Raw genomic sequence first — 27,239 nt, 5'->3', positions numbered from 1 at the left:
ATATCAACATGACTCTTCAACAGACCACCGAGACCTCACAAGAAACTGAACACTTCCCAGCTTCGTGCGAGGTCTCGGTGAACACTGAACACTTCCCACATTATGCTGGACAAACAGTATTTTTTAAGTAAACAGGAGAGCGGGGCTGCAATGCCAAATGACTTCTCTTCGTCTCTGACTGGATTTCAACAAATAAAACGAGATCATTACCACACATTAAGACTATTTACAAACACCTCCCAGCTTTTCCTTCCTCCACTTATCTACTGCACCTTGTTTGAGTCTTGAATTATCCGGACGTTTTCCGGCCCAAACTTTTCCCCGTAGAGCGTGAGCAGCCGCTGAGAGATTTCGGACAGCCCGGTGAGTTTGGGCTCTTTGTAGATGTACTCCTTCCCGTCCTCCTCCTCGAAGAAGCCCTGCGGAAAAACACACATGCTCCCTCAGGTGGAAATACAATGAGAGACGATCCATCTGCGTGCTACGTGTGCTGGAGGACATTTAGGTCAGTAATTAATCTTAACATGTTGCATTTCTTTGGGTTTTTAAAACAAATACCAACAAGTGCTAATATCATTATTATGATGAAAGGACACTGCAAATACAGCTTCCGTTGTTCTGTTTAGCCCTAAGGAATCTCTCTCCTCTGCGTGAGGTTAAATGCAACACATTTGCATAACATTTCCTGAAAGTGCTGCAGCTATTTGCTTATCTATGTCATCCATGGTCTGAAACTTCCTTGTTGCTATGCTATCAAAGAACTGTAAATGTAACATTTGCATGGTGAGCAGTTAATGTGTTGCACTAACATTTCTTTCTTTTTTTTTTTTTTTTTGACACATGTCCATAATATATCCAACTTTGGAAAGTGTTGTGCAATCCCAGCAAGTGGATTGAGACATGTTAGGACAGCCATTCTTTACATTGCATGATGGTTTGGGCATTCGCTGTGAAATCTAACCTGGTGCAGAATGCATCACATTGTTCACTGATTAAAATAATACTGAATATCCTGCTTTGTATTTGTACAGTTGCATGACTGGAATTTCTTGCCTCAGTCTGCCACAACCAGACAGAGCCACATAACGGCCACTTGTACTTATAACCGTAAGACATTAGAGTTTCTTTTAGTTTTTTAAAACAAAGTAGAATTATGATCCATATTTCTGATACAATCATAAGAACAACCTGACTGCCTGAGAGGAGAGTGACTCGTCACCACACCCACTCTACCTGCATTCCAATCAGGGGATTGTGTTCCACACGTGCCTGTGAAAGTGCCCTGCCTGTTTATGCACAGCAGACCTGGACTGTGAGCTGGTTATTGTAACTGCACCTTAAACAAAAGATCCCTCCACGCTGCTTGTCGGCCTCACCTGTCCATAAAAAGCCACTCTGAAGTATGTCCCGAGCAGCCTGCGGCCTGACTGTATCACCTCCATGATTTTATTGTAGGCTCTGTGCAGAGTGTCGTACAGTCGGCTTAGTTTCTGGGAAAATAAGACAGATTGCAGCAGATTATTTGTGTGTTGTGGCAACTGGGCAGAGCACGCAACAACCACCACAGACATTCCAGTTCAATTATGTCCCAACATACTTCCTTTATTCTTCTATGTTCACATCGTTGCAACATGTTTGTCCATTCCACATGCCAACATAGTAGACTACAGAAGCTCTAAATCGTGGTATAAATTCATGCTCAGAGCTCACAGTAGGTAATCATATGGCTTCCCTCTAGAGGGAAAGGGGGTATTTTGTGTGTAAAGGCATGAGCATGCGAAAAGGAGTATGGCTTAACACACAGAGCAGTTTGTGTTCTCCATCAGCGGGAGGCCTCCCAGTGGAAAGCACGGGGACATTGATAAATCGCTTTGCAAGGAGAGGCGAGAAGCAGTAGCTGCGTGTTTATGTAGGATATTTGTTTGAATGTTGCCACGGTACCTCATACTCGTGGCGCTTCTCATAGATGGGGATAATTAATTTAGCGATGTGCGTGATGAGCTCATAGCGTTCGGCTTTCCACAGGGCCTCCACACACACCTCAAGGTGCTCGACCAAGACTTCCTAAAAAGGGGCAGAAAGGGAATAACAGAACAAAGCCAGCAAGGTCAACTTGTGGTCTCTAAACTGAGCTATTGCCTTAGTTACTTTTGTCACTTCACAATGTCTCATGTCAGGAAGCAAATCCTGCGCAAATGACCGCACCTCAGTGTAATAGACATCTTGCATTCCGGTGTCTTCCCTCATGGCGGCTTCTTCTTCAATATTCAAAGTAATCCTCTTAAAGGCTGCAAGGCCGCTGGGGAACAACTCTGACAAATGAACAGCAGAGACAAGGTCAAAAAACTGGTTCACGTAGACGTTCAGCGTCTCAGCGAGAGGCTCTAAGGACAAAGAAAATGCATGAAAAACCAAATGAAAATCTGCATCCATCATGACGAAATACACAATTACATCGACTTCTTTTTGTGTGACTGCTTTGCAAGTTACAGAGAACAATCAAATAGTGGCCCACACTTGGCAGCTTGTGACTACCTAATTATAATTACACAACGGCAGCAGAGACACTGTACACACACTGATCCCTGGTGTAAATGCTAAACGATTTTTTCAAGGTAAGCCGTTACCCTTCAAAAAACTATCTTGGTCCGTTGACACCGCATGAAGATAAACACTAGCTCTTATTTGTTTAGATGATTATTTGACAGCAGGTTTTGCATCAGATAAAATGACCACGGAAAAAAAAAAAAAACAAATAGCGATGCTTTGTTTTTACAAGATGTCACCAAGCTGGTCTCGTAGTATCCGTCTGTGGAGTGCTTGCATGCTGTATCTAACAACAGTTGGTGAACAAACTGACAGGTCTTTTATCATCAGTGCAAACAACTCTTCCATAATCCACTACAGAGAGCGTGCATGTGTGCTGGTGAGGTTAGACAGATGGTATGGTTGTGTGTACTGTAGCCACGTCCTCATAGTGTAATTTAAGAATGTAATTTCACTCCATAAATGTGGTGGTTTGACATGAGTCAATATTTTTTTTAAGTCCTTCTTCAGCAAACTATATATTATAGTTTGCTTGATGAACCAACCACACACTTCTGTAGAAGCCATCAAAGGAGATAAAAGCCTGTGTATGTATGTATGTGTGTGTGTGTGTGTGTGTGTGTAGATGGGTGGAAAGCCTTACTTTTCCTGTGCAGGTATTCTGCAACCAGTGCAGCCACATGAACGTAACACATGGCCGCCTGTGGAGACAACAATAAACAACTGATTTAGTAACATTTCTACAGCTGAGGCACAGAATCAAGAGTGGAAACACACAGCTGACAAGGGAAACCTCACCACAGACTCAGTGATGCAAGTTCTGATGCAATCTGTAATACTGCAGCTACAGTAACATCATTTGATTGAATCAGCAATGAGTGAATCATGAGTAATGACAGAGATTCTGTTTTTCTGTTTGATGAACTGCGGCCCAAAAGGTGGTTTTATGGGTAAACAAAATACAAACAAGAATAAAAAAACCGACTACAAAATTGCACAACAAATAAAAGCATAAAACAAAATAAAAATGAATGAAAAAATAAATGAAACAAAATCAAATGTTTCAGGACAGAGTTATGATAGAGTTACCCAACATATGCTGTGTTGTCATCTTGCACTTCCTGTTTTGTCTAAGTCCTGTTAGTCTTGTTTGTAACATAAAATAGTTCTATAAATTTGAACTTCCTGAAAGAGGAACAAAAGAATCTTCCTTCAGTAGAACAACGCATTGTGATTACCACCCAGTTAAAGTAGTTGTAGAGTCATGGCACCCAACACGTCCTTTTAACCATTCATTGTGACTGGACAAAAGCGATGATATAACTCTATGAACTTTCATCTTATAGCTCAGTGTAGTCTCTATTGTTTACACCGAAGGAGGATGGAGCAGCCATAGTATATCTCTTAGTACTAGACATAAAGTTTTTGTTGTAGAGTCACCATAACAAAATGTCAGACCTGACTTCTCTGTTTAATGTCTGATGTTGTAAAAACACTGGGTCACACATTCTGCAAGTTTGCCTTAGTGTTGGCACTCAGTCAGCATGGTAGTGTGCATGTCACCAAAAAATTCTTTACACGCATTCGCTGTCACTGATCAGTCTTTTGTGACTTGAGATATTGCTGCTGTTGTGTGTTCAGGGAAAGTAAGATTATATGAAAATGTGATTAAGTGATTAAACCATCATGGACACTTGGACTTGCCTGTCCTGTTGGTGAACATTGCTTTGAGAATTAAAAGGCAAAACAAAATAAATAAGAGACAGATAAACATATGACACAAAGTGAAGCCTTCCTGTTGATACCTCAGAGAGATCTCCGTTCTTGAGGTGCGCTCGGGCCATGCTGTCCAGCCAGGTTCGTCTTAGTTCGGGGGTGCTGGCGTAGGACCGGGCCAGGCTGTACTGGAGGTCCAGCAGCATTTCTGGATCTTTCTCATGCTCCCTCATCTGGGCCGTGGCCATCAGCACTGTGCGGATCCGCTTGGTCAGACCCTTGACTTCAGAGGGGAATGCCGTGGACTGCATCATGCAGAGATGAGCAAACACACTTGTGAAAACATGATCGAATCTATTCAACAAACATAAGCAGGGACGCTGTTCTTCAAACGTGCACTCTTTCCTTTAAGCATGCCAAGCTAGCAGATTTGGAGCACGCTTTATTTTGTGTGTATTTTATCATGTGTAGGTACATGCAACTTTTGAAAATTAAATGGTGATAATTAGACCAACAGATCATAATCTGGATATTTGCCAATTAGACCAGGACCTAATGATGGACTTGATGTATTATGTCTTTTGATGCTCCATCACCCTGTAGAACAAAGACCCAAAACAGTGTAACCTTTACACAGTTAAACCACTGAACCTGAAATAGCTCCTTGTTGAAGAACCTGCCTCTCCGTCACCTTAGCCGCGTACATTTTTACAGTCCAAATAAACCACATCAGTCGCATTTCAATGCTACATATTTAATCTCACAATCGAGAACAGAGTGTTGTTGAAATACAATCCAGTGGTTGGTCTAAAGACAGAATAAACACAGACACAGAGATCTGGATCACAGATAGGGTTCCTGCAGTGTTTGGTTTGAATCTTGACATGGCTCGGACAGCGCCACGCAGGCTTGTATGGAAATATTTCAAGTCTGCACTTTCATTTCTTTGATCTATTCTTTTGGATGCTTTCTGGGTCCAATTATACAGGATTCAGAGCTCTGTTGACTTCTACTATACCTTCATGGCTTTGTCACTATTTGCAAAGTTGTTGATGATGGAAAGAGACTCCTGGAAGCGTGAACTGCCGGTCAGTGCCACATCGGAGATCAGCTGGCTTACAGCAATGATGATCTGGACGGGAAACGGAGCGAAAGGAGGACAGAGTGAGGGAAAGGACAGAGAGGAGATGAAAGAGAAAGGGAAGAAATGAAGTGGATGAAAGGAGGAAAAACACATTCAGACCAAATGATACATTATGTGTATTGACACAGTCCAGTGAGAGTTAATGGAAAGCTGAACGGCCTTCTGATGCTGTGTTAGCAAAGGAAACTCAGCGGTGCATCTGTGTTTAAACATCCTGTTCACATCCTTAACCTGCAACTCAAGTCCTCGGAGGAGTGTGATGAGGAAAGACCTTGTTACGGCTCAACGGGTGTGCTGACAGTATATCTAGCATTCATTAAATATTTAACATGTATGAGCAGGGGCTGGAATTTTGAGGGACGACCTGTTTTGTCTTGCCCCCATGTTGTCCCCATCAACAACCGACACTCCGCTTTACCTGCAGGTGCGTGCGCAGGAAGGTCTTCCTCTTGGTGTACTCGTAGTTGTTTCTCATCAGCAGGTAGAGCAGGGCTGACGCCTCGGCCCTCAGGGACCCCATCTTGGACACGCAGCACTTGAGCACCTCGCAGCACAGAGCCTCGCACAGCGTCACGCGGCCCTTGAACAGCACCGACGGGAACTGGCGGGACAACGTGTTAGTGTATTAAAGGCAGATTCTGGGCAGGAATGGGATTAGAAAAATACCGTAAGTATGAAGGGAGGACAGCAGGAAAGTGGAGGTGAGACATTGAGAGACACCCTGAAACCTGGACAAAGTGTATTTTTACTTTCCTGCCTGTCATCCAGTACATAGATCTCCAGACAGAAGTTTACTGTCCAGGACACAGCAGAAGCCACATTTTCACTTTCTCAACCTTACTGTAGAAGAAAAAAAAAACATGCCAGAACAGAGTTTCCACCACTGCTCTCCTCTGATTCATTGCACAAGCAGCCAACACCGATACTGCTGATGCTATCAGAGGAGTCCACGGAGGAGTGGGTGGTCCGCTCCCTTGGGAAGTTAACGTGTTCCCTCACTAGTCTGAGATGAGGCCATGTTTGAGCTTGTTTCAAGTCCCTATGAAGCATGCAAACAGGTCTAAAAATACACGAGAATAAGAGCAATAAGGCATCATGAGAACACAGCAGCAGCACAAACAAACACAGGAAACAAAATATTTATTCTTTTCATCCGCTCTTTTTCTGAGTGATAAATGACAGTTCAGCAGCGCAGCTTGTCCTCGCAGATTGTTTTGGATGTTATATATAGCAGACAGTGAGACTCTTTATAACACATGTCACCCATTCGGTTCAGTATGTTGCCCAAGGGCACTTCAACATGTTGGGATGTAACCGGCAACCAGCTACCTCCTGATCCACAGCTGCCCGGTTGGTTACAGCACCAGCGGTGGAAAAAAGGTGTAAGCAGTGCTCTGACAACAAAAAGCATCTTATCTCCGTCATCTCCGTTATCAGTCACTACATGAGTCACATCGATTTCACTATTGCAGCAATACTGTGCCTCACGCTGTGTGCGTATGTATGAGTGAGCTGACGTACCTTGTTGATGAAAGCCCTGAGAGAGGAGAAAACATGTCGGAGTGCGGCCTCTGACTGGCTGACTTTAAGGAAGGTCAGGTAAACGTCAAACACCTTCTTCATCAGTGGGTTGTGACCTTCGCCGTCCAGCAGCTGGGTCTGACACACATGCACACACAAACACGTATATGCTCATTATGTTGTTACAGACAGCAATAATGGCAAGAATCAAAAAGGGAGATGTAGAAAAATGGTGTAAATATGGAAGTTTGTGTGTGCGTGCGTGCACGTGTGCATGTCTATGCGTGCTGACCTTGAAGCACTGAGTGAAAAAGGAGAGGACATCCAAGACACTCAGGCAGACCTCGGTGGAGATATTGCCCTCCAGCAGAGCCTGATGGTGGATTTCTGCTTCTGATGGCCCCGTCCCTATAACACACACACACACAAGCGCACAAAAGAAAAGACTATCAGGCTATTCCCACTGCAATAAAGGTCATGTTCATTAGCCATTTTTGTGTAGAAACAGCCGATGAGTCCGACATTGTGTCGCTTGTACTGTTACCACTAATTCTAATATAGCTCACAAGGCAAATTATTCATTGTTTACTGGATCTGATTACACACATCAGAGTACCAAGGTTTAATGCAGAGATGGAGATGTCATTCAAGCTTCACAATGCTGATTATTATCGTGGTTTTTGGAGCATTCTTTATATAAAGCGCCTTCAGAATATGCGTCTGGGGTAGAGACACATGCACAAACAAAAAGCACACATTTGTGGTCAGAAGGAAAAACACACCTACTACCTAACATTATAAAAGGTCTGTTTGCGTTCATTAATCGTCTGCATGTAAACAGGAATGTTAGTGAAATACTTATTTTCATTCGACATGTAAGCATCTCAGTGATAATATTTTCTTGTTTGGCATAAGGGCAAAACCTGTTTTTTGTGCATGTAAACACAGTCATTGTGGTCAGAGGCATAAAGCAGGTTAAGCATATGTCTCGGAAAGCCTGAGGCTCAGTTGACTGTTCAGGAACAGCATTTCTGGCTAGTTCCCATTCATAAACAAACCTGGTATTGTACAATGGTGTAGCTTTACTTGTTCTTGGTTGTGCAACAGCCCACCGTGTGTCTCCAACATGATTTGTGTCTGCCTATTTGAGGTCAACTTCACATTAACAGCTCATGTGGCCGTTTCCTCACTTAAGCTCTCCAAAGAGAAAGTTGGGGTTTTAACATCTTGTTTGGTCCTGGCTGAAGCATTAGACTTGTTTATTTGTGGAAAAAGTGGTTTGGCAAGTGCTATTCAGTCTGTCAGTCAGTCTAAAGCTGCCGTTAAACCCTAACTGTCTTTTTGATTGTGTTTACTTGAAGAACGTGTGAATTAACTGGACAGTATTAACTGTTGTAACTACATAACCAGAGTAAAATAAACCCGTAAGAGTTCAGCATATGAACTGGCATGAGTGGTTACCTATATTGAGCGTGAGGGAGGCTTCCATGGTGCTGAACTGGTGTATCTTATTCTGCATGAAGCTGGCTCGGTTGCAGCGCATAGCCGGCATCGTCTGAGACTTCCTGTCTGAGGAGAACAGCTTCGAGACACACACCTCCTGACTCCTACATGAGTAATGCATGTGCAGAAAAGGAAGAGGGCAGGGATTTATTAGAAAGACAGACACAGAGGGAGACACGGAAAGGGAATGAGACCTACGATCAGCTATAGAAACTGTCTAAGCTGCAGATATGTCACATATTCTATTAACAATTAACATAAAATAATCGCTTATTATAACAAGACAGATCATTACCAAACACTGTTATTCCTCCAGGAATAATAGGAGACGTAATGATTAACTAACCCACACAAACAAACTGTTCCTGAGCCAATTTAATAATATCCTTTATGCAATCACGTGTTTCATAAAGTGGTGAACCTTGGCCCATGTTTTGAGGATGCCCCTTTCCAACCCAATCCTTACCGGCCGATGTTCCTTATTCCAATGTAACGGAACTGAACCAGACAGGTCCTGCAGGGAGAGGGGAAATAATAGGAAATATTAGCAGGAGCATGCAAAGTGTGTTCTGCTCAGTTTACTTCACAATGCAATCTATTTGTCAGTCCTGGTATTTTTCCAAGAACTTCTTCATTTTTGTTTATACTTTAATTTTGGTGAATGAACACTGAGGTAGCAATGTCGTATCTGAGGAATACCATCTGTTATCTGTTAATGCACAAAGACTCTTGTATTTGGCTGATAAAATGCATTTTTGGGCTGTGTGCCTTCATGATGGCAGAACTGCCACACAACTCACGACAGAAATGTGTTTATTTTTGTTTTGTTAATGATGCGGCTCCAGATAGCTCAGTTTATTTTCTGTTTTCCGAGTACCCCTTCACGTTCAGCGTACTGTTCGTTGCATAAAACAACACTTGTCAAACAACAGCTGGAAGACAACACGACCGCAACGTAAGTTGACATTAATGGTGTTAGCACTGACAGAAGAGATACACGGTTCCACCCAAGATTTACCCTGTGTCATTTCCACCGCATTGCTACATTACTCACTCGAGCAAACTGAGGAAATTCATGATGTCTTGAGGGCTGACTTTGTTCCAGTAGGCGCTGAGAGTGTCTGTGGACAAACAGAAAGTCACTTGACGTTTTTTTTTTTAAATCAACATTCATCAATGTGTCGTCAGGTAACAAAATCAAGCAAAAATCCTCGATAGGGGATGTCATTCTTTAACTTCACTGTTCTTATTAACAGCGAAGCCAAGTTTCTGCATAGACTCCATCCCAGAATAGCAAATGGGACACTTCTGGTGTATTCTGTCTATGGTGAATGAAGGCCTGACTGTGCAGTGAGGGTATAGATCATCACTGACCCTCTGACAAGGTCTTGACGATGTGCAGGAAGGAGAGCAAGAGGCCCTTGATCTCATATTTTCCCAGTCTGCCGATGGGAGGCATGGGGCTGCTGCTCATGGTGGAGCCACGTCTCTGCAGCTGCAAAACAGTGCAGCACACACAAGAACACACAGTCAGTGTACTCAGAAGCATTTCCTAGGTGTGCTTAGAAATACGCAGAGGTTGCATCGAATGATGGAGGTGATGATCCCTGTTTGGGGTCTCATGATTAGACAATAAGCTACTTTGGTTATTTAGTATCAAACATAACATGTTGAACAACAAGGTGCATTTCTACATTTTTCTCATTGGAAGTTCATCTTTCTACAACAGCTGTGCACTGATGTTACTGCTGTAAGCTGCAAATTGCTACACGTTTGGTGCACTGGTGAGTATTTACTCGACAAGATGTATGTGGGACAGACCAGATTTACGACACTGAAGGATCTTGTCACCCAGAGCAACAGTGTGTGTCAGACATCCGCACACCAGTTGATGTAATAGCTAGAGTTTATGGGAACTTGCGTGGCAAAGAAGTAAGAAAAGGTTGCATCAGTGAAATTAAGTTTTAGCTGTTGGGCTGTTATCATGCAAATTACTAGCAACCATAACCCAGAGATGGTGTGATGAAAAGTAACACAAGTATGTTTTTGCACAGATGATATATAATCCACCCCAGTGTAAATATATTCAATGTCTGGGTGCTTAACCAGACAGCAGATACACACTCAGACCAGCGCACATGAATAAGCCTGTGCCCCTGTGTCTGTGTCTTTTCCGGCAGAAATCTAATATGTCTCCTTCAGCACAGACATGTGGCGTCTCTCAGCACAGGCGGCCCACATCAAAAGAACATTAACATTAAACTGATGGTAATTTTTGGCATGTGTTAAGTGCAGACTAATGCGATGCAACTGTGATTCCAATTTCCATCTCATTTCATGTGCTGAAGGTGCACGGCAGAAACAGTGACGAGTCTGTTATGTTGGCGTTCAGAGACAGCAGGCACCTCCACTGAGAGGACAATGTTCTGTTCAAAAGCAACATGGACATAGTGTTTTTCTAACGTTATGTACAGTGGAGACTTCAGATTTGGATCCAAGACAGTGTGTGTGTGTGTGTGTGTGTGTGTGTGTGTGTGTGTGTGTGTGTGTGTGTGTGGGATGAGCCTCAGCTCACTGGTTATACAAAGAGTTGTACAAATCTTAGAGAGAGAACAGATCGAATCTTGTTTTTCAAACTTTCCAAACGGCAAGCAAGTACGTGTCAGCCTGTGCTGGGGCTCCATTAATGAAGTGTTTAACAACGGGTTGGCGTAGTGTGAAATGCTCTCACCTCAACGCTGTCTGGTGTTCCTGGGTCCATAAACAGAGAGCCTCTGGAATCCTCTCTCCTCACAACGTGGCCATTCTGAGTTGGAAGACCTGCATGCAGTGCAGTATCGTTAATGTCAACACAATAAAGTATAATCACCGACTCAATTCTAAGGTCACTACTAATAACGTTTGCAAATTTAAGGGAGGCACTGATACTCACATTGCACAATGATGAATACATGTTGGATGGGTGTTTCAGTTGACGTTTAATTACAAAATATCTAGTAGAAATAATTATGACTAATTGTTTAATCAAATCAAATTAAGTTGATTTAATTTCTGTTCATTTCATGACACTATAAAGCAGAAAACCCGCTCTCATATGAAACTAAAGAACCTGTCAAACAGCAGTAAGGTCCAGACAGCCAAGCTATTTTTATCATATTTTTTCCCTGATACTGGGATACTGGAAAGTTGTGCTCAGGTGGAGACTATTTGCCTAAACCTTGACGGAAGCACACCCAATTCACTTCCGACTTATGGCCACGTTTCTAACATTAGCCAGGTTTTTCCATGCAGCTCAAATTTTAACCAAACTTACAGAAAATCAGCCCCTGTATATCTGGCTGGCATTTCCTATTGATAAGGACAGCAGGCAGATGTTAAGGGAGATTCCACTGCTTTTACACAGCAGTATCAGTTTACCTCTCACAGGAAACACAGCCTATGAGTCTGAGCCTATGAATGCAGCTAAATAAAGTCATCTGTGGTTCTGAACCAAAGTTTGAGAACATAACCCCAGTTATGTCACCAGGGAAAATAAGCTATGGTGTTTTGTTTTGTTTTGTTTTGGTTTTTTTTGTGCATTTTGGGATGTGAAGAGCTGATACTAGAGACTAGTGGTTCGGGTATCTCGTCATCTGTTGCATTGCTTTTGACCAGTGTTTATTTTGAATCGGTCTCTTGTGAATCCCCAGCTTGAACATTTAACACTGGCGCTTTACACAAACCAACATTTCCAAGTAGAATAGGAAGATTCAGTTAATCTTAGCCTCACAATCTTCTACCTCAATTCAACAACAGTTCAAGCAGCCTACGCAGCCCATCTGAAGCTTGAAAAGACAAAAAGAAATCCTTCAGTTCAGCTGTGTTTGGGTTCATTGTGTGTTCTTCCTTGGCTGCTACTTTCATCTCGACCACAGTCAACTCAGGTCAGCGAATTGTAAACAAAAATGTCTCCGTCATCAGACAAGAAGTTTGTGGTGTTCCCAAGCACCCCAGACAAAAATAAATAACAATACTGAGTGGCACAAGCCTGGTGCACAGCTGCTTTCAGACAGAGCGCTGCTAATGGATCAACTTGTGTGAAACAGCAACAGTGCTGTGCAGCTGTGGTGCTGCGGGCCTCTGTGCTGGATGGATGATGCAGTGGATGAGGACAGGAGGAGGCCAGATTCCATTTGCACTGTCCAGCATCTGCAATTGTGAACTCACCGTGGTCTTTCTCAATTGCAGTGCTGATTCTCCTGCTGTCTGTGGAACCTGTCGATATCAGGTCATCTCTGGAGCCCTGGATGACAACAAGGTGGGAGAAGTAAAAGCTGGGCGGTTGTGAAGGTGTAGACTGTTAGATACTGGAACACTTGTGTTGTAAGTTTGCATTAGAAAGCAATAACTAAGCACTAACTAGGCCCACTGTGGGCATCCAGGGTTCTGAGGGGACTCACATTGAGGCCCAACCCGGGGCTGGAGGTGTATGGCTGGGCAGACAGCTGCTTCAAGTTCTGGTAGAGTAGCTCAAAAAGTGGCAGGTAAAGCAAACAGATCCTGGCCTGCTGGTTCTGAAACAGTCAAATATGACTAAGTGAGCTTTTTGATAATAAATACACAGAAACTGTCAAACGCATGTATGAATACTGATGAGTGAAATAACATAATGTTACAGACAATATGACTACAGATGTGATGAGAGAAGACTATTGTAGGTTAAATACACACTTGTTGCCTGCCCTTAACACACACTCAAAAGCCATCTGTCCCCAGCTGCTATCAGCAGTACCTGCACGCTAAATACTGGCTTGTTTGCATAACAGACATAGATATCTAGTTGCAGGGAGGGGTGAACACACCGTTAAACTGCAGTGTATTGTATGTGCAGAGGGTGACCTGGGTCACTCATGTCAAACATTAACTTTTTGTATGTAAACAATGAGGTTCTGATTCCAATAGTGTGCCCTGTGGGGACATGAGACTGCGCGCGCAACTGTCATACTTGCACGGCTTCAATTACAAGATTTTAGATTTACTTTACCAAGAAATGTACGAGAAAACTTTTATTTAATCTGGCTCAAAGCTGACCTTGTTTGATGGTCAATTAGACCTTTTAATGATTACTTCTGTCAATGATGTGCACCACCAGTGTTAATTCTCTTTATTGTTTTCCTCCCTGTCTCCTGTTCCCAATGCATCTGATTTCTTGCTCTCCTGTTGTCGCTTGTCCCTGCTTCCTGCCGTCATCAAGCGCCCTGCCCTCCCTCACCTTGAAGGCAGTGTAGCGGTCATCCATGGCATGTTTAATGAGGAGGTTCTTGAGAACGCTCACGGCCAGCTGTCTGACCTCGGGCCCTTGCTGCAAGGCCTCGGCCACTTCTCTCAGCAGCAGACCCACCAGGAAGTGATTACGGCAGTATTCCTCCGTCAGGCTGAACTCCAGACTCTGCTCTGTGGTTGGGCCAGACAGCAGGTGTCAGTACATTAGTTATGGGGTGAGCTGATACCAATGTGGTTTATTGGGACACTCTGGTTGACCATGATTGATGTACTGACTGTGAGAAATTTCCTGATGCTTTCCCTCTGGTGAAATGTGTTTCTGTTAAAGCTGTAGCAAGTTAGTACTTGTTATACAAAAGATCGCTGAAAAATTAATTGTGTAATTCAGATATATAATTTACTCAAAAAAAAATAAATGTGCAACACTATAATCCACAATGAACTGAATCTCAACAAAACCATGTCACATATCCATTCAGACATTGAAGAGGAGGAATTAAGACAATAAATCAACAGGTATCAAGAGAGAAGTGCCGCTGGAAACGAGAAGTTTTCTGTTTCAAAAGAAACTACGTACAATTGCATAATAATGCCGCAGAAATAGTAAAACAGGCCCTGCAACGTGGAACTGAGTCATCATCTGCAATTATCTTCTCTAATGACAGAGACAGACAGGCAGACCGAGAGAGGACGAGAGGCAGACAGAGAATAGACACAAACACCGCAGAGAGAGAACCGCAGCACCATGAAAGACGTTTCTGTCAAGTGTTTGCAATCTAGTGTTATCAAGTCAACTCAGCATCAAGAAAAGAGGGTCAGTTGATTCCCACAACAGACAAGCTCCTCTCCTCTACAACACACAGGCCCAGGCACATGAAGGCATTAGCCTAGCATTAGCATTGCGCTGAGTGAATGGATGTCCTATGAGGGGGGGTAAAAAAAAAAAGAGCTGACAGGATGGCAGGTTAGTGCAGGTCAGAACAAGGCAATGCAGGTCGATTGCGTACAGCGGCAGACATGGTGGCGTTGATGTACAGTACGGTGAGGTGAGCATCACCTACCTACAGGGCCAAAAAGCTCCGTCGCATACGGAATAAAATCTGACCACAAGCAAAACACAAAAAACAGAGAGGGTTGGGGGGGGTGAAAACAAAGGAAGTGGGGGTAAAACTGTGAACAATCCATGCAGCATTTCCACAGCACTCATGGTTTTATAAAACACAGTAGTGTCCAACATGTAGCGTCAACAAGTGCCGTATAAACTCGTTCAGCTGGTACGGATCAAAGTGACGGCAGGTGGGTGCGACTTGCCAACTGCTTAATTATAGACCTGTGTATGCGTGGACCAAACAAGTTAATAAAAGGGATAGGTGTGGTGGATGCAGGTCAGAATGAGGTCAGTGAGGGGTTGGGGTCATGTGACAGCTAGTCAGTGGTTACATGTGTGCTAGAAAGCTATTAATGCATTCAACAGAAGGCAGAATATAACATCTGACTCTCACCTTGTACCCTCTGCAGCTTGGTGCGGCCGAAAGCCATGGGCAGGTTAAGAGGAATGAAATGCTCGTGGTTACACACCGTCATCAGGAAGTCAAATTTCATTTCACTCAGCACCTGCGGGGCACATACATCCATGAGTGTGTAGTTTGCACGCTCATATGCAAATGTCATCCAACTGCCTCAGTGCCTAAGTAAGATTCTCCCCATTTTTCAAACATAATCCTCGACAACGCTGATAGGGCTTATCAAACAAAGCCCGCTGCTCGTCTGTGTTGGTCTAATTTGTGAATCAAATGTGCTGCTGATACAGAGAAATAGGGCAGGAGAAACGTAACAGGTAACTGTGTCTCACGAAGTCAGTCAAAGCACCTACAAATGTGTTACTTAAGTTCCCTATTCCCTCTTTTCAACGGCCTTGGACCGTATCACGTATTCTAGCCATTCCCTTACACTTTTCCTCTTTACAAATAAAACCTAGATTACAATGCCTTGATTTCTCATTCAGTGTGCTGTTGCCATGCGCTGGCCCACTGAGTCAGAGCACGTACCTTGGGATCTTTGAGACCAAAATGACACATGTAGTGGTTGACCAGGCCGAAGGCAAAGCCCCTGTTCATGAAGGTCAGGCACCTCTGAGGAGAGAAAGCGTCCACTTTCAGATCAGTATCAAGTGATTTCACTGATCTTCATTTAACACATCAACTAGACTGAGGAGGTTTGCATGTAGGCATTGGGACCTTGATGAAATTGGCCAGGCTCAGGTTGATGCAGCGAGCTTCCTCTGGGATTTCCATGTGGCGGATGGTGATGTGTGGCATGATGGACAACACCAGCGACTGGAGCGCCTGGTGGAAACTGTCGGGGAAGCGCTGGGCGCGTGGCATCTAAAGAGATGGTCAGGATATGTGATGACAGATGGCTTGACTTGAAGGCATTAAAAAGTTTAAATGTCAAACGGCTGGACACATTATGAAAACAGATTATTAGTGCATAGATTGTAGTTTAACTTCTTTTTAAAGCAGCATACAGCCGCAGCTATCACTGTGCTTCCTGCTGAACATCTGGCATTGCTGCTTAAACCCAGATGAAATGCAGGCCCGTGTCATCACAGTGTGGAACGTACACAAAAATAAATGATTTACCATGAGTCTCCTGCTCTTTGACTGAGTGTGTGTGAGGTTTGTTTGAATGTGTTGCAATGTGTTCATCATCATCAGCACATGTGGAATACATTTTCTATGTGTGATCCTTTCCAGAGATTTGACCTTTGTGTCGTCTCACAAACAACACTTCACTAGTGTGTGAAAAATGTGACAACAAGCCGCTCAGTCTTAATTATGCAAAAGGAAAGGATTAATGAAACACCAACCTTGATACGATTACCCTCTTGTAGGTACTGGGCCATGGATTTGGCCATGGTTTCAAAGAAGAACCAGGAGTACTGTAGAAAGTGGAAAAGAGGAGTACTGGTGAGACTACAATAGGTATGTGCCAATATTTCCTAGGAAAAGACAATAATGCAGATGTCAAGGAGAAACATGAACCTAAATGTCACAGAGATAACACAAAAGATGAGAACGACAGCACAAGCAGCTACATGCCTAATGATGGCTTCTCTGGAAGTGTTGTGAGAAACGTACTTTCTGTTTGATTTTTGTTTTTGTTTTCTTGCCAGACGAAAGACAAAACACTCACAGAACAACATGAGGAACAGAACAGGGTTAGTTTAGCTTAGTGTCATGTTGGTTTGATGGTGTGTGCAGGGTGTGTGTGTGTGTGTGTGTGTGTGTGTGTGTGTGTGTGTGTATGTGTGTGCGTGCGTGTTTTTCTAAACAGTATACCATACATATACACATATACACATATACATTAAGGTTGGGTGGTATGACATTATATACCATGTGACAGCAGAAATTTGGATGGAATGGAACGACAGATGGAATCAGGTTTGTAAAAAATGAATGAGGGTAACCACATGGAGTGAGTGTGAGTGTATTTTAGGCAGAGAAATGCAGTCCATCAAGTTTTTCCATTGTGTGACGTGAGTGGCGTTCCTTGATTTCCACATCATGAGGATAGTTCTCTTGACGTCGATTAAGGTGAGGATGAGTTTCTTTTGTTCAGGTTGATTGTTTAAGTGTCGGCTGTACATCTCTACTTTCGCTTTTGAGGACATGACGAGCCATTTCAACAGCATGTGTGCCACCTGCTGTTCAATATTGGTACTACAACTGGACTGATCCAGGAGCTGCATGGACAGGAAGGTGACCAAAAAGGCAGAGCACACACCTTGAGCAGTTTATTGCTGGTGTTGAAATCAGCAGTTTGCTTGAGGGTGGCTGTCACCGCGGTGGCCAGCACCTCATGAGTGGTCGCTGAGTTTCCTGACGGAGGGTTGTTGGTCACAAACACGTACTGAGAAGAGAACCAACACAAAGACACACTTTAAACTTTAACTGACAGCTTTGATTTTCTACCTCTTGTTGCAGTGTTTGTGTTGGTCAGGTACCTTGACAAAAGAGCGTAGGTAGTGTTCCAGGCCCTCCTCATGACATCTGGAGACTATGTGTATGATGACACTGAGGGCACAGAGCAGGGCAGTGTTACTCTGGAAGAACTTTTATTGGTATGAAGTAACACAAACTGAAGCCACGTTCTACACAAGTGATCAACTGACCGCAAGGAGTTGACAGCAATCTCATGGGCTTCTTTGGTCGCTGCTGTGAGCACCTCAAACAGCTGCATCAACACCGTTGGTAGGAAGTTGATGATTACATGAGTCTCCATGGCATGCAGGCACTATAGGAAGGAACAAACAGAAGGAAATACAGGCAAGTCAAGTACAATAAGAAAAAACTTGGATTTTAGTCGCTTGGATTTGACAGAACTATGTCAAAACTTGTACAGAAGACACTGATTCTGCAGGGTGGGGTCTTCAAGAAGGTTATTCTACAGGCAAAGAACCACAAGCTCAAACATGAGGGAGCCTGTGTGTTTGAAGTGATCTCGACTCTAAACTCTCACCTTCAGGTATTTGATAAGTTCAGCTGGGTTGCCCTCTGATGTCGTCCTCATCAGCTGGCAGTGCTGGGAGAATTTGTGTAGATGCAGGTCCTGTGGAGGAGCAGGTTTCTCTTTATACCAGCTAGCTTAATGCAAACTGCACATGCAATGTGGGCGTTTAAAGAATGATTGAAGAATCAAGTGTACCTGAGCATATATTGTTGATGCTACATGGGTCCTCACTTTGAACAGTGTCTTGGCATTTTCCACCCACTTGATATCAGGTTGGGACTGTTAAAGGACACACACATTTTGTTCAGCAAAGGGTCTTAACTGAGACATACAGTGGAGATGTTTGTTCTTACAGTATGTTAAGAAAGACGGCGTTGACCAAAGGATTTATCTTACAAGTTAGCACTTTAAACAAGCTACCAAAAGACTGAATCAAATATCAAACAGGATTTTATTGTTTGATGCAATCCTCTGCACATCTTTAGCATTTTGCTTGACCATTAGTGGGATCTGGATAAAGACAGTGGCGACTGCAGTGCGCAGAGTCTTGGTTTAAGGGAAGAGGACTGTACCTTCCTGCTGTCCTGACACAGGTATCCAGGAGGCAAGGTGGCTGCGACAGGCAGCGGGAGCTCTACTGACTGCATCCTCCCGTCTTTCAGCAAAGGCATCCAGGAGTAACCCACTGGAACACATGAATACAGCAGCATTGGGCTTCAGCATTATGAAATATAGGCACATAATAACCAAAGTCTAAAAAGCAACACATGGGAAATACTGCGTACTACTTGACTGAAAACACAGTTTTCTTGGAAAACAAATTCTCTTTTCTTTATTGACTGATGTTGCATTCATGGACACTTGTAAATACAGTCACAAGCAGAGACATTTTCCCAGCAGACTCACCCAGGGACTCCACTCCCTCTCTCTTCTTGCTGCTCGCCTTGCTGCTGGACTCGCAGCTGATGTGGTAAAAGGTGAAGAGGATGTGGTGTTTCTCATGCATGTGGACGGGCAGCTCAATCTTAACCTGCACACAATGGAGCAAGTCAGTGTTTTAAGCTAAACATATCAGCATCATTTGACTGTTTATACCTGCGCCAGAATAGGAGCATACTAATCCCAATGATAGATTCAATGTAGTTAACAACTTGTAACAATGTCAGAATATAACAGTTGTGTATTTCATGCCTTATTGACCACACTGAAGAGGTTTTATCCCATAAAACACATTTTCAAACAAAAACAGGCAAAGACAGTTGGAAAGCATTACCAGCTATTGTGTTTTCAGCACCCTTGTGATTTCACTCAATTTACTTTGGAATTCAGCTAAAATAAGTGTCACACATGTTCCTCATACAGTGCCTTTTAGAACAATGTGGCTTCATCATACTTTGTCTTTGTCAGTGGTATAATGATTGTTTTTTAGTTTTGGCTGAACAAAACTGTACTCCGTTGTCTTTTGTGCACAGTTTGTAACCTTTGACTTTACATTAACATTGAATAATAGCTTAAAAAAGGGGCTTGCTTGTATTGTAACTTGCAAGTGTAGCTCTTATGCCCATGGGAGTCATGTGATACAAGATTTGTGAATCTCTGAAAAAACACCCTCACAAAACCTAAAAGACAATAAAAACATCATCCACCAGGGGGCAGCAACAGCAAGGATATGTATTCTCCCTGTGTTTTGAGCTGATTTTCTCACAGGAAGTGACACATAGACGACGACTAAACTTGTTTTCCAGCGATACAGGACCAGTAACCAACAAATTCCTGAAGAATGTCATGAATGAATATCATGACTCTCCAATTTCTAACATGAGTGTGAATCATTTAGTTTGTGTGTTAAATGTTCTCTCTTGAGGAAGTCTGACACATCCATAACAGTGTGACAACTTGAGAGCCCTGGCTAAGATTTTCTGAAATGTCAGAATCATTGGTGCATTTCTACTACGACCACTACTGCTACTTGTAATACTAATCCATTTTATACAGTGTTTTTCAGTGTCCTTACAGGCACTTAAGAGAACAAGGCAAAATAAGTTAAAAAGATAAAGATCGCTGTTGTCCTCTTTCAGCAGAAATTCTCCATGATGTGAGAGGAAATCCCAGTGAGCGTGTGTGCATTCGGGTGTATGTGGGGACTCTTAAAATCCTAATCCGTTTGATATCAGGGCCATATGGACCCCCTCTGCTCTTGCTTCCTAACAGTACCCTGACCGTACCTCTTCCGCTGAGCTCCTGGCTTCGTGTGTGCGTAGTGGGGTGTGTGACTGTTTGACCAGTCTAGTGTGAGACAGATTTATGGGATTATCTCGGTGCTGGCTGAGGAATTTGAGAGCTGAACACAGGAGAAGAAAAAAGCTAAAGGGTGCTTCTTCATTGTTGCTGCAGTCTTATTTCATTTTCTAATTCTGTTTCAATAAACTGAAGACTGGCTGTTTCTCCATGCTGTTTCACTTTTTGTTCAAAGTTTCATGTCACATGCCTGTAAAACGGCTCATCGCTGTATCTACTGTGATATGAAACTTGAGCTGACGAGGGTGAACGAAACTGGAATAATGAGGGAATCTCTCACCTCGTCGTAGAACTCTGGGCTCTGATTGTGATGCAGGACGGCTGCGTAGGTGCTAGTGGTGAAGAGAGAGTCTCCCGGCTTGCCGTAGATGCACTGAAAGGCAAGCAAGTGAATCAGTCATCCAACTCTGGCCCTTTGATGCTGGGGCACAGCGGTGAGTAAGTGCTCAGAAATCTGTGATTACTAACAGTTTTTGGAGAAAAGACGGGGTGAGCGTGCAAGTCCTACATCATATGCATCTTTGAAGCACCACCAGATTAAACAAAGAATTAAGAAACTAGAAAGGGGCACCTGAAATTATCACAAGCACGGCCTCTGCCTACACAAGAGGGGCCTCATCATGAAAAATTATATACATTTTCAGGCCTTACAAAGCAGTGTTTAGCCTTCCTCCTCTGCTGGATGTCACAAAACCAACAAACACAGAACAATTACACCACTCTGACTGCACATGTGATGACGTAAACATTCATTTGTCTTTCCAAACGGCGACTAGAGCCACTGGCAGAAGCAAATGTGAGATATTTTATAAATGCACCCGCAAACTCCAGGAGAAATACTGCATGGTCGAAGCTGTTTCGCGACAGAGCAGCAGCCACTGCAAGAAGAAGCTCCGTGGGAAAAGTGAACCTGTGTGGCGAGCTTGACCAGGTCAGAATAAGTTCTAATGAGGGGGCGACAAAAGGGAAGAAAAGTTCAGACCTGCTCAGATGGCTGGTTGGATACTGTAATTAGGATGCTAACAATTGCAGTCATTTCTAATGACCAGTAATGAGCAGTGCTGGCCAGAGGAAGGACAGAGTTCTGGAGCCAACTGATTGAAATTGAGACTGATAGGAGCCAGGATCAGAAAAAAAAAAAAAAAAAAAAAAAAAAGCTGGAGCCTCTGTCGGAGGATGGAAGAGGCTGAGAGAGAGGACAGGGTTCAGCTCTCAGCTCAGTCTGGGAAAAAGCTGTAAGTGTGGGGGGGTACACAGATTTCAGTAAAGATCTGTTGTTGATTGCAGGCGGTGCATGATTTGTGTACCGCCATGGAAAAACAAGCCATTCAGAAGGCCCTTACAGCTGCAAAGGGTCTGATGGGAGTCCTGATTACTGGACTCCGGATGAGGGTCGAGGTGTGACTAGAGGAGCTGCATCAGATCGTATCTGTCGGAGAGGCTGTCCTGTTCATACATGTACTGTACCACACACTATTTCCACTGGCTGCACTGGTAGAGCTACTCATTTTTCAGGTATGCAGAACAATTTCATGTAAGAGCATAAATAATAATAAATCATGAATGTGTGTTTGACAGGCCAACAAGTGATTACTCCTGACGAAGACTGGATGCGGCAGAGATTGATGTTTTTTCGGTTCACAGCTTCTGGGAAGACTTTCACGTTCCTGTTCCCGAAAGCTTCAAAAAAAACTATTTCCCCCCAGTCAGATTAGTGTCTCATGTGAAATCCAGAACCTCCTTGAGCTTCCGCCGCCTCTGATTAAAATCTCCTGAGAGGTGTGCTGCTGGCTCCTGCTCATTGTTTGTAAATAACTTTGCGCCTCAGTGTACAAGCATTGTTTGAGACAAGACTCTGTGTGTGTGTGTGTGTGTGTGTGTGTGTGTGTGTGTGTGTGTGTGTGAGCGATCTGCGGGATCTGAGATATAATACATGTAACCGTATGCTGATCTGTCTGTCTGGACTGTCTTAATCAACAGCATCAAGTGTAAACGTCTTGGAGGTTGAGGCTGTCTGTCTTCCTCCGTCCCTCTGGCACAGTGAAAAGCAAAACAGTCCACGGTGCTTTGATGCCCGTTTCCACCCACAAATATTTGACATGTGTGGCCAGAGAGAAACGGAGAGGAGGAGAAGAGAGAAAAAAGAGTGACCATTCATTATCTTCTCTTGCCAGCTATAATAACCAGCTTCTGTGAGCTTTCTCTTTTTCTGGCCCCTCGGCTGTGCTCGGACTTCCACTTTGTGAAAAGCAATAAAAGGAAGAGTTTATCGTGCGTGAAGCCTCTTTTGGCGATCAAATCTCACTGTATGACATTCCACACGTTTTCATGACAGCATTATTGCTTCTGAGACATTCTGCACCGGGCTCCTGCTGATCAGTTGAGAATCAAATGATTGCTGTTTCACCCCCCCCAATCATTGATCCTCGTCTTTCTTCTATCTTCTGCTTTATTTACGTTGTTCAGTGGAAATTTGATGTGGACTGTATTATCTATTCGTTTTTCCCAGTCGCCTATATGTTCTACTATTTGTACATGTGGACTGTACTGACCATGCTGCAGCATTTCCAGAATAAAGTCTTAATTTCAAGAGAAAAAGGATTGATTCCGGTTATTGACTCATGCTTTCATGTTCCATTTCATTTCAGCATCCTAAAAGAGGAAGCTATACTTCAACTTTTCCAAAAATATTTCAACTTTACTCTCAAAATCTCAGATTGTCCCTCATCGTCAAAGTGTGCATCACTACATCACTACTATGTGCAGTACCTCACATACTACAAAATACACAGTTGATGCCACTCACCTTTAAAGGCGCTGCACCTTCCTCGTCTGAATCACGGAACTGGATGCAGACTGCAATGTTTCTAGCCTGGTGGGGAGAAAACATTACACACAGCAGAGCCAATAATGAGTGAGGGGAACTCACTGAGTCACATCATATGTGCTTCATTCAAAAGAGTTTTATCCTTTTTTACACTCTTTATGCAGCTTCACTCAGTGTCACACACCTTGGTGAAGGACTTCTGGTTGTCGTATTTGAGCTGCAGGGGGTAGATGTAGAGCTGGTTCTTGTAGGTGGTGAAGGGGTAGTTGTACTTGGCCTCCTCAGGGAGGAACTCTTCGATCTCCACCGACACCCGCTCGCAGGCGTCCTCGAAGGGCTTGACGGGAATGTAGGAGGAAGTCACCGTATCTGGAGGACAGAGTGCAGGAGTTAGGGGAGCAAAGCTTCACTGCAGTGTTCCTGTTTCTGGTCCCATCCCAAACAGTCAACTCTGGGTCATTCAGTGTATTTGTGAGCTAAGTACACTGGAAATACCCAAACCGCTCGTCAGTGCAAACTCACATATTCAAAACTGACTTTCATGCACTGCCAGCCTGCATTGTTTGCACTCTAGGAACAGAAATTCTTCCATGTGATGTGAGAGAACCACAGGTTTGGCCTTTGCACTTGTTGCTATTGTTCGATGGTAATCTTGGTAAAGAAACTCAAGCTTACTCTACTTCAGCTTTTGACATACCACAGTTTATATACGGTCAGCAGCAGTGAAAACAGTGGAACTGTAGGTGCACACGATATCACAAGGAGGCAGGCTTCTTTCTTTTTGCCAGCCGACCCACATAACTTAGTAGAGCAGATTATAATGAATGAATCCACAGCGAAAATTGTGGTTCCAATTTCAGTAAATCCAGCTCACAAAGCTTTTTGCTGCAAGTTTTAATCTAAATATTACATTTAAAGAGTAAGAATGCACGACAGCTCTTTCATATCCACTTAGTGTGTTTTCAAGGCCAGCACTCGATTTGTTAGGATAAGGGGAATGTTTAGAAATGACAACATACTTGAGAAGTCAGGAGGGACACACTCAATGGTGACATTTAGCTGCCCAGGGATGGTCTGAAGCTTGCTCTTCTCCGGTCTGACGAGGGAAAAGAGATTCAGCATAAGAACAAAGAGCAATCGGGGCTCAATAAAGGACTGTTCCACATTTACAAAGTGTTATGAATTGATTTCCTAAATGTGAAAAGGTACGAGTGTTTTCAGCTACAGTAACTAAGCACTCGCTAAAATAGCAGAAGAGTGCTGGTGACTCACTTCCTGATGTCGGCCAGCAGCTTGATGATGTCGTCAGTGGAGATTTTGCTGCTGTCCTGGCGGTAGAGAGGAGAAAACTTCCCATCCATGTCCAGGCTTCCCTGAGCATCTTTGAACACCTGCCTGGAAACATATTGCACGTAGCTACAGCGACAGCCTCATGCAAACAGTGAAATATCCATATTTCCATTTGGGGCTGAATGAAAATACCAGGCTGAACACCTAATGCTAGTGTAATGTAGCCATATCCATTTTCAACTGGAGGAAGTTTAAATATTTATTGGATTACATTAACTGGAATATGTATTGTATGAGCCCTGACCTGCTCACATCTCAGACTGAGCTGATTCTAACATGGTGTCTATAAAGCTACGCAGCAGCTTCACTCCTACATCTGTGTCTGCACAGGATGCATTCAGGGACAGTGTAGGTCACCTGAGCCCAACACACAACCACTGTGGTCATGTGCATAAAATGTTGAAGCACAGAAAATACTAGAAAACCTGGTGAAGGCCGTGATTTTTAGATAAATAAATTATAAACTGACTAGATTAGATCGTTTTTAGATTAGATTTTAAAATCCAATGCATGATCTTATCATGATGGTATCTTTCTTGCCGTTCCAAAGATGACTCCACACAGACTCATTACAGGGTAATATTTTGACTCATAGATTATTCCTGTCTTACTTGGCAGCCCAGGCAAATGGCATCCTGTACTGGCCCAGGCGTTGGCATGTCTGCTTGGCAGCTTTGAGCACCTTCTGAGCAGTCTGCGGAAACAGACAACACAAAACACAAAATCAATACGGTCGAGAAAAGAGCAGTTACAGCAGAAAGCTCGTTGCTGCTTTTATCATGCGTTTGGCTCTGAATGAGGTTAACCTTGTTGATGTCGGAGGTCTTGATATACGGCTCGGCGCAGTGCGTGATGCCATTCTGTAACACCTTCTCTACACGGGCCACCAGGAAGATATCTGCATGGGGGTTAGTCACTGAAAAGATACCCTGGAGGAGAGAAGGAGAACTGGAGTGAGGAGGCTGCTCGGGGTAGGACCTGATGATACAGTATACTACAACAAAATCTGTGGCTGTAAAGCGTATTAGCAGACTGTGAGTTAAGCCTCCTTCTACAATTTATTTCCATTGGGATTGTGGAGTGAGGGATGATCACGTGATGGATACATGAAACTAAAGAAAAACCACTTCATCCAGACTGCTGGGTACTTAAATAAATAGGCAATCAGCAGCAATTCAAACTCCAAATGTCCTCTCAGTCTTCATCAACTGCTTCTCTGCAAGGCAAGTGCAGGGGAAGCGGCTGCTGGTAGCTGAAAGTTATACAGGAAAACCACATGGGGCTCACATCTATTTTTGGTCCGGTGAGATGGGGCTGTCTTTAAGATCGGAGTGTCAGTTCATACAAACAATGTCAAGTGGGCAGAAATTACATTCGGACAAAACCGTGCGGCTCATTTTAATACACGGACGTACAAATCTTTAAAAAAAACAAAAAAACTGAGGTTTTTCGGATCAGAAGCAAAAAAAACTAGACAGAAGCAGCAGGAAGTCATTTTGGAAATCATAAACGTTTCAGCATAAGCAGTGAAACTTAGTGACACTACCAAGGAAGTAGTTGCACCATCGAAGAGGCTAATGCAGCTTTCAATCAACATAGTTGTAGACATCACAAACTGCACATTAATAATACACATCACAGAGGAGACAAGTTCGGTGCCAGTCAGACACTCTCCAAGCCAGAACGCATGCCGTTCCCTCCCATCTGCCCTCATTCACTCATCTTCACAGTTTTAACAGAACCACACGCAGCTGCTTCTGATTTTGCGTCTCTGACACGATGATTTGTCGTTTCTAACTCGCTGCCATGCACTCTGCACGACGTGGGGGAAATATAAATTCAACATTTTGCCATTAGGCTTTCCAGAACTGCTGTGTCACGGCTCCTTTTTGCAAACATTAACCACCGCTGCTACTGCTGGTTTGTAGCCGGGTGAAAAATGGAAGTCCCTAATATCAAACAAACAGACAAATGCCTTCAAGTGGTGAATCATGTCATCGACTGGAACGGAGGCCGTGGCCTCCCCGAAATCTGCTAATGCGGTGGAGTGATATGAGAAGTGGAGGCTCTGTCCTTGGACCACACCCAATGCACCTAAATTAAACTGTGGCCTGCTGAGCTATAATAACACACTAATCACAGAGGTAGAGCCTGCTCTGTTTGTATGCCTGTGTTTGTATGTGTGTGTCCAGATGACCCGCGCACGTGTGTGTGTGTGTTCTGCTGGTGTAGAACTTTCACAGATGTCGGTTGGCAGAACATAACATTAAGTCCACAAATGAGAAACACGGAAGCTTGGAGCAGTTTTATTTTTTTGTCCTCGGCCTTCAAACTGCGTATAACGATGTGGCCGGCTACTGGTCCTCTGTTGGAAATACTGTTTCTGCTCCGAGTGCTGGCAAATCTGACTCTCCTCTGTTCATCTTCCCACCTGTAAGATGCTTGTTTTCAATCTATTGTGTGACCGCCCAGTCATGTGTCTTGTCATGGAAATGGAAAGTGAGCATCTGAGAAGGTTTTATAACCTAACTGCTGCTAATTTACAACAGGCGCCGG

The 27,239-nt window shown here is 43.6% G+C and overlaps 1 protein-coding gene across 2 annotated transcripts in view; it reads right to left on the bottom strand.

Annotated features, from left to right (window-relative positions):
• Nucleotides 1-27,239, bottom strand: part of dock11 (dedicator of cytokinesis 11) — a 50,520-nt gene that overhangs the window by 5,682 nt on the left and 17,599 nt on the right. Inside the window, exons 13-49 of one of the 2 annotated variants that reach the window (XM_076724531.1) lie at nt 25,490-25,612; nt 25,295-25,377; nt 24,606-24,728; nt 24,353-24,429; nt 23,518-23,702; nt 23,313-23,378; nt 20,787-20,879; nt 19,115-19,238; nt 18,781-18,893; nt 18,404-18,487; nt 18,218-18,307; nt 17,871-17,992; nt 17,703-17,772; nt 17,483-17,608; nt 16,563-16,634; nt 15,931-16,077; nt 15,742-15,825; nt 15,196-15,307; nt 14,755-14,793; nt 13,683-13,864; nt 12,871-12,984; nt 12,638-12,713; nt 11,163-11,251; nt 9,806-9,926; nt 9,486-9,552; nt 8,898-8,945; nt 8,390-8,535; nt 7,221-7,336; nt 6,929-7,066; nt 5,826-6,008; nt 5,282-5,395; nt 4,353-4,568; nt 3,191-3,248; nt 2,206-2,312; nt 1,942-2,064; nt 1,377-1,490; nt 273-419 (exon numbers count right to left, since the gene is read on the bottom strand). In XM_076724531.1, coding sequence (XP_076580646.1) covers nt 273-419; nt 1,377-1,490; nt 1,942-2,064; nt 2,206-2,312; nt 3,191-3,248; nt 4,353-4,568; nt 5,282-5,395; nt 5,826-6,008; nt 6,929-7,066; nt 7,221-7,336; nt 8,390-8,535; nt 8,898-8,945; nt 9,486-9,552; nt 9,806-9,926; nt 11,163-11,251; nt 12,638-12,713; nt 12,871-12,984; nt 13,683-13,864; nt 14,755-14,793; nt 15,196-15,307; nt 15,742-15,825; nt 15,931-16,077; nt 16,563-16,634; nt 17,483-17,608; nt 17,703-17,772; nt 17,871-17,992; nt 18,218-18,307; nt 18,404-18,487; nt 18,781-18,893; nt 19,115-19,238; nt 20,787-20,879; nt 23,313-23,378; nt 23,518-23,702; nt 24,353-24,429; nt 24,606-24,728; nt 25,295-25,377; nt 25,490-25,612 — 4,092 coding nt within the window. The remainder of the gene's footprint in view (nt 1-272; nt 420-1,376; nt 1,491-1,941; nt 2,065-2,205; nt 2,313-3,190; nt 3,249-4,352; nt 4,569-5,281; nt 5,396-5,825; nt 6,009-6,928; nt 7,067-7,220; nt 7,337-8,389; nt 8,536-8,897; nt 8,946-9,485; nt 9,553-9,805; nt 9,927-11,162; nt 11,252-12,637; nt 12,714-12,870; nt 12,985-13,682; nt 13,865-14,754; nt 14,794-15,195; nt 15,308-15,741; nt 15,826-15,930; nt 16,078-16,562; nt 16,635-17,482; nt 17,609-17,702; nt 17,773-17,870; nt 17,993-18,217; nt 18,308-18,403; nt 18,488-18,780; nt 18,894-19,114; nt 19,239-20,786; nt 20,880-23,312; nt 23,379-23,517; nt 23,703-24,352; nt 24,430-24,605; nt 24,729-25,294; nt 25,378-25,489; nt 25,613-27,239) is intronic. The other variant, XM_076724532.1, reaches the window with a different exon arrangement.

Source organism: Chaetodon auriga, chromosome 24 (assembly GCF_051107435.1).
Source record: "Chaetodon auriga isolate fChaAug3 chromosome 24, fChaAug3.hap1, whole genome shotgun sequence".
In the NCBI taxonomy this organism is placed as follows: domain Eukaryota; kingdom Metazoa; phylum Chordata; class Actinopteri; order Chaetodontiformes; family Chaetodontidae; genus Chaetodon; species Chaetodon auriga.
The sequence above is the reverse complement of the archived record's forward strand: the minus strand, read 5'-3'. Positions and strand labels throughout refer to the sequence as shown.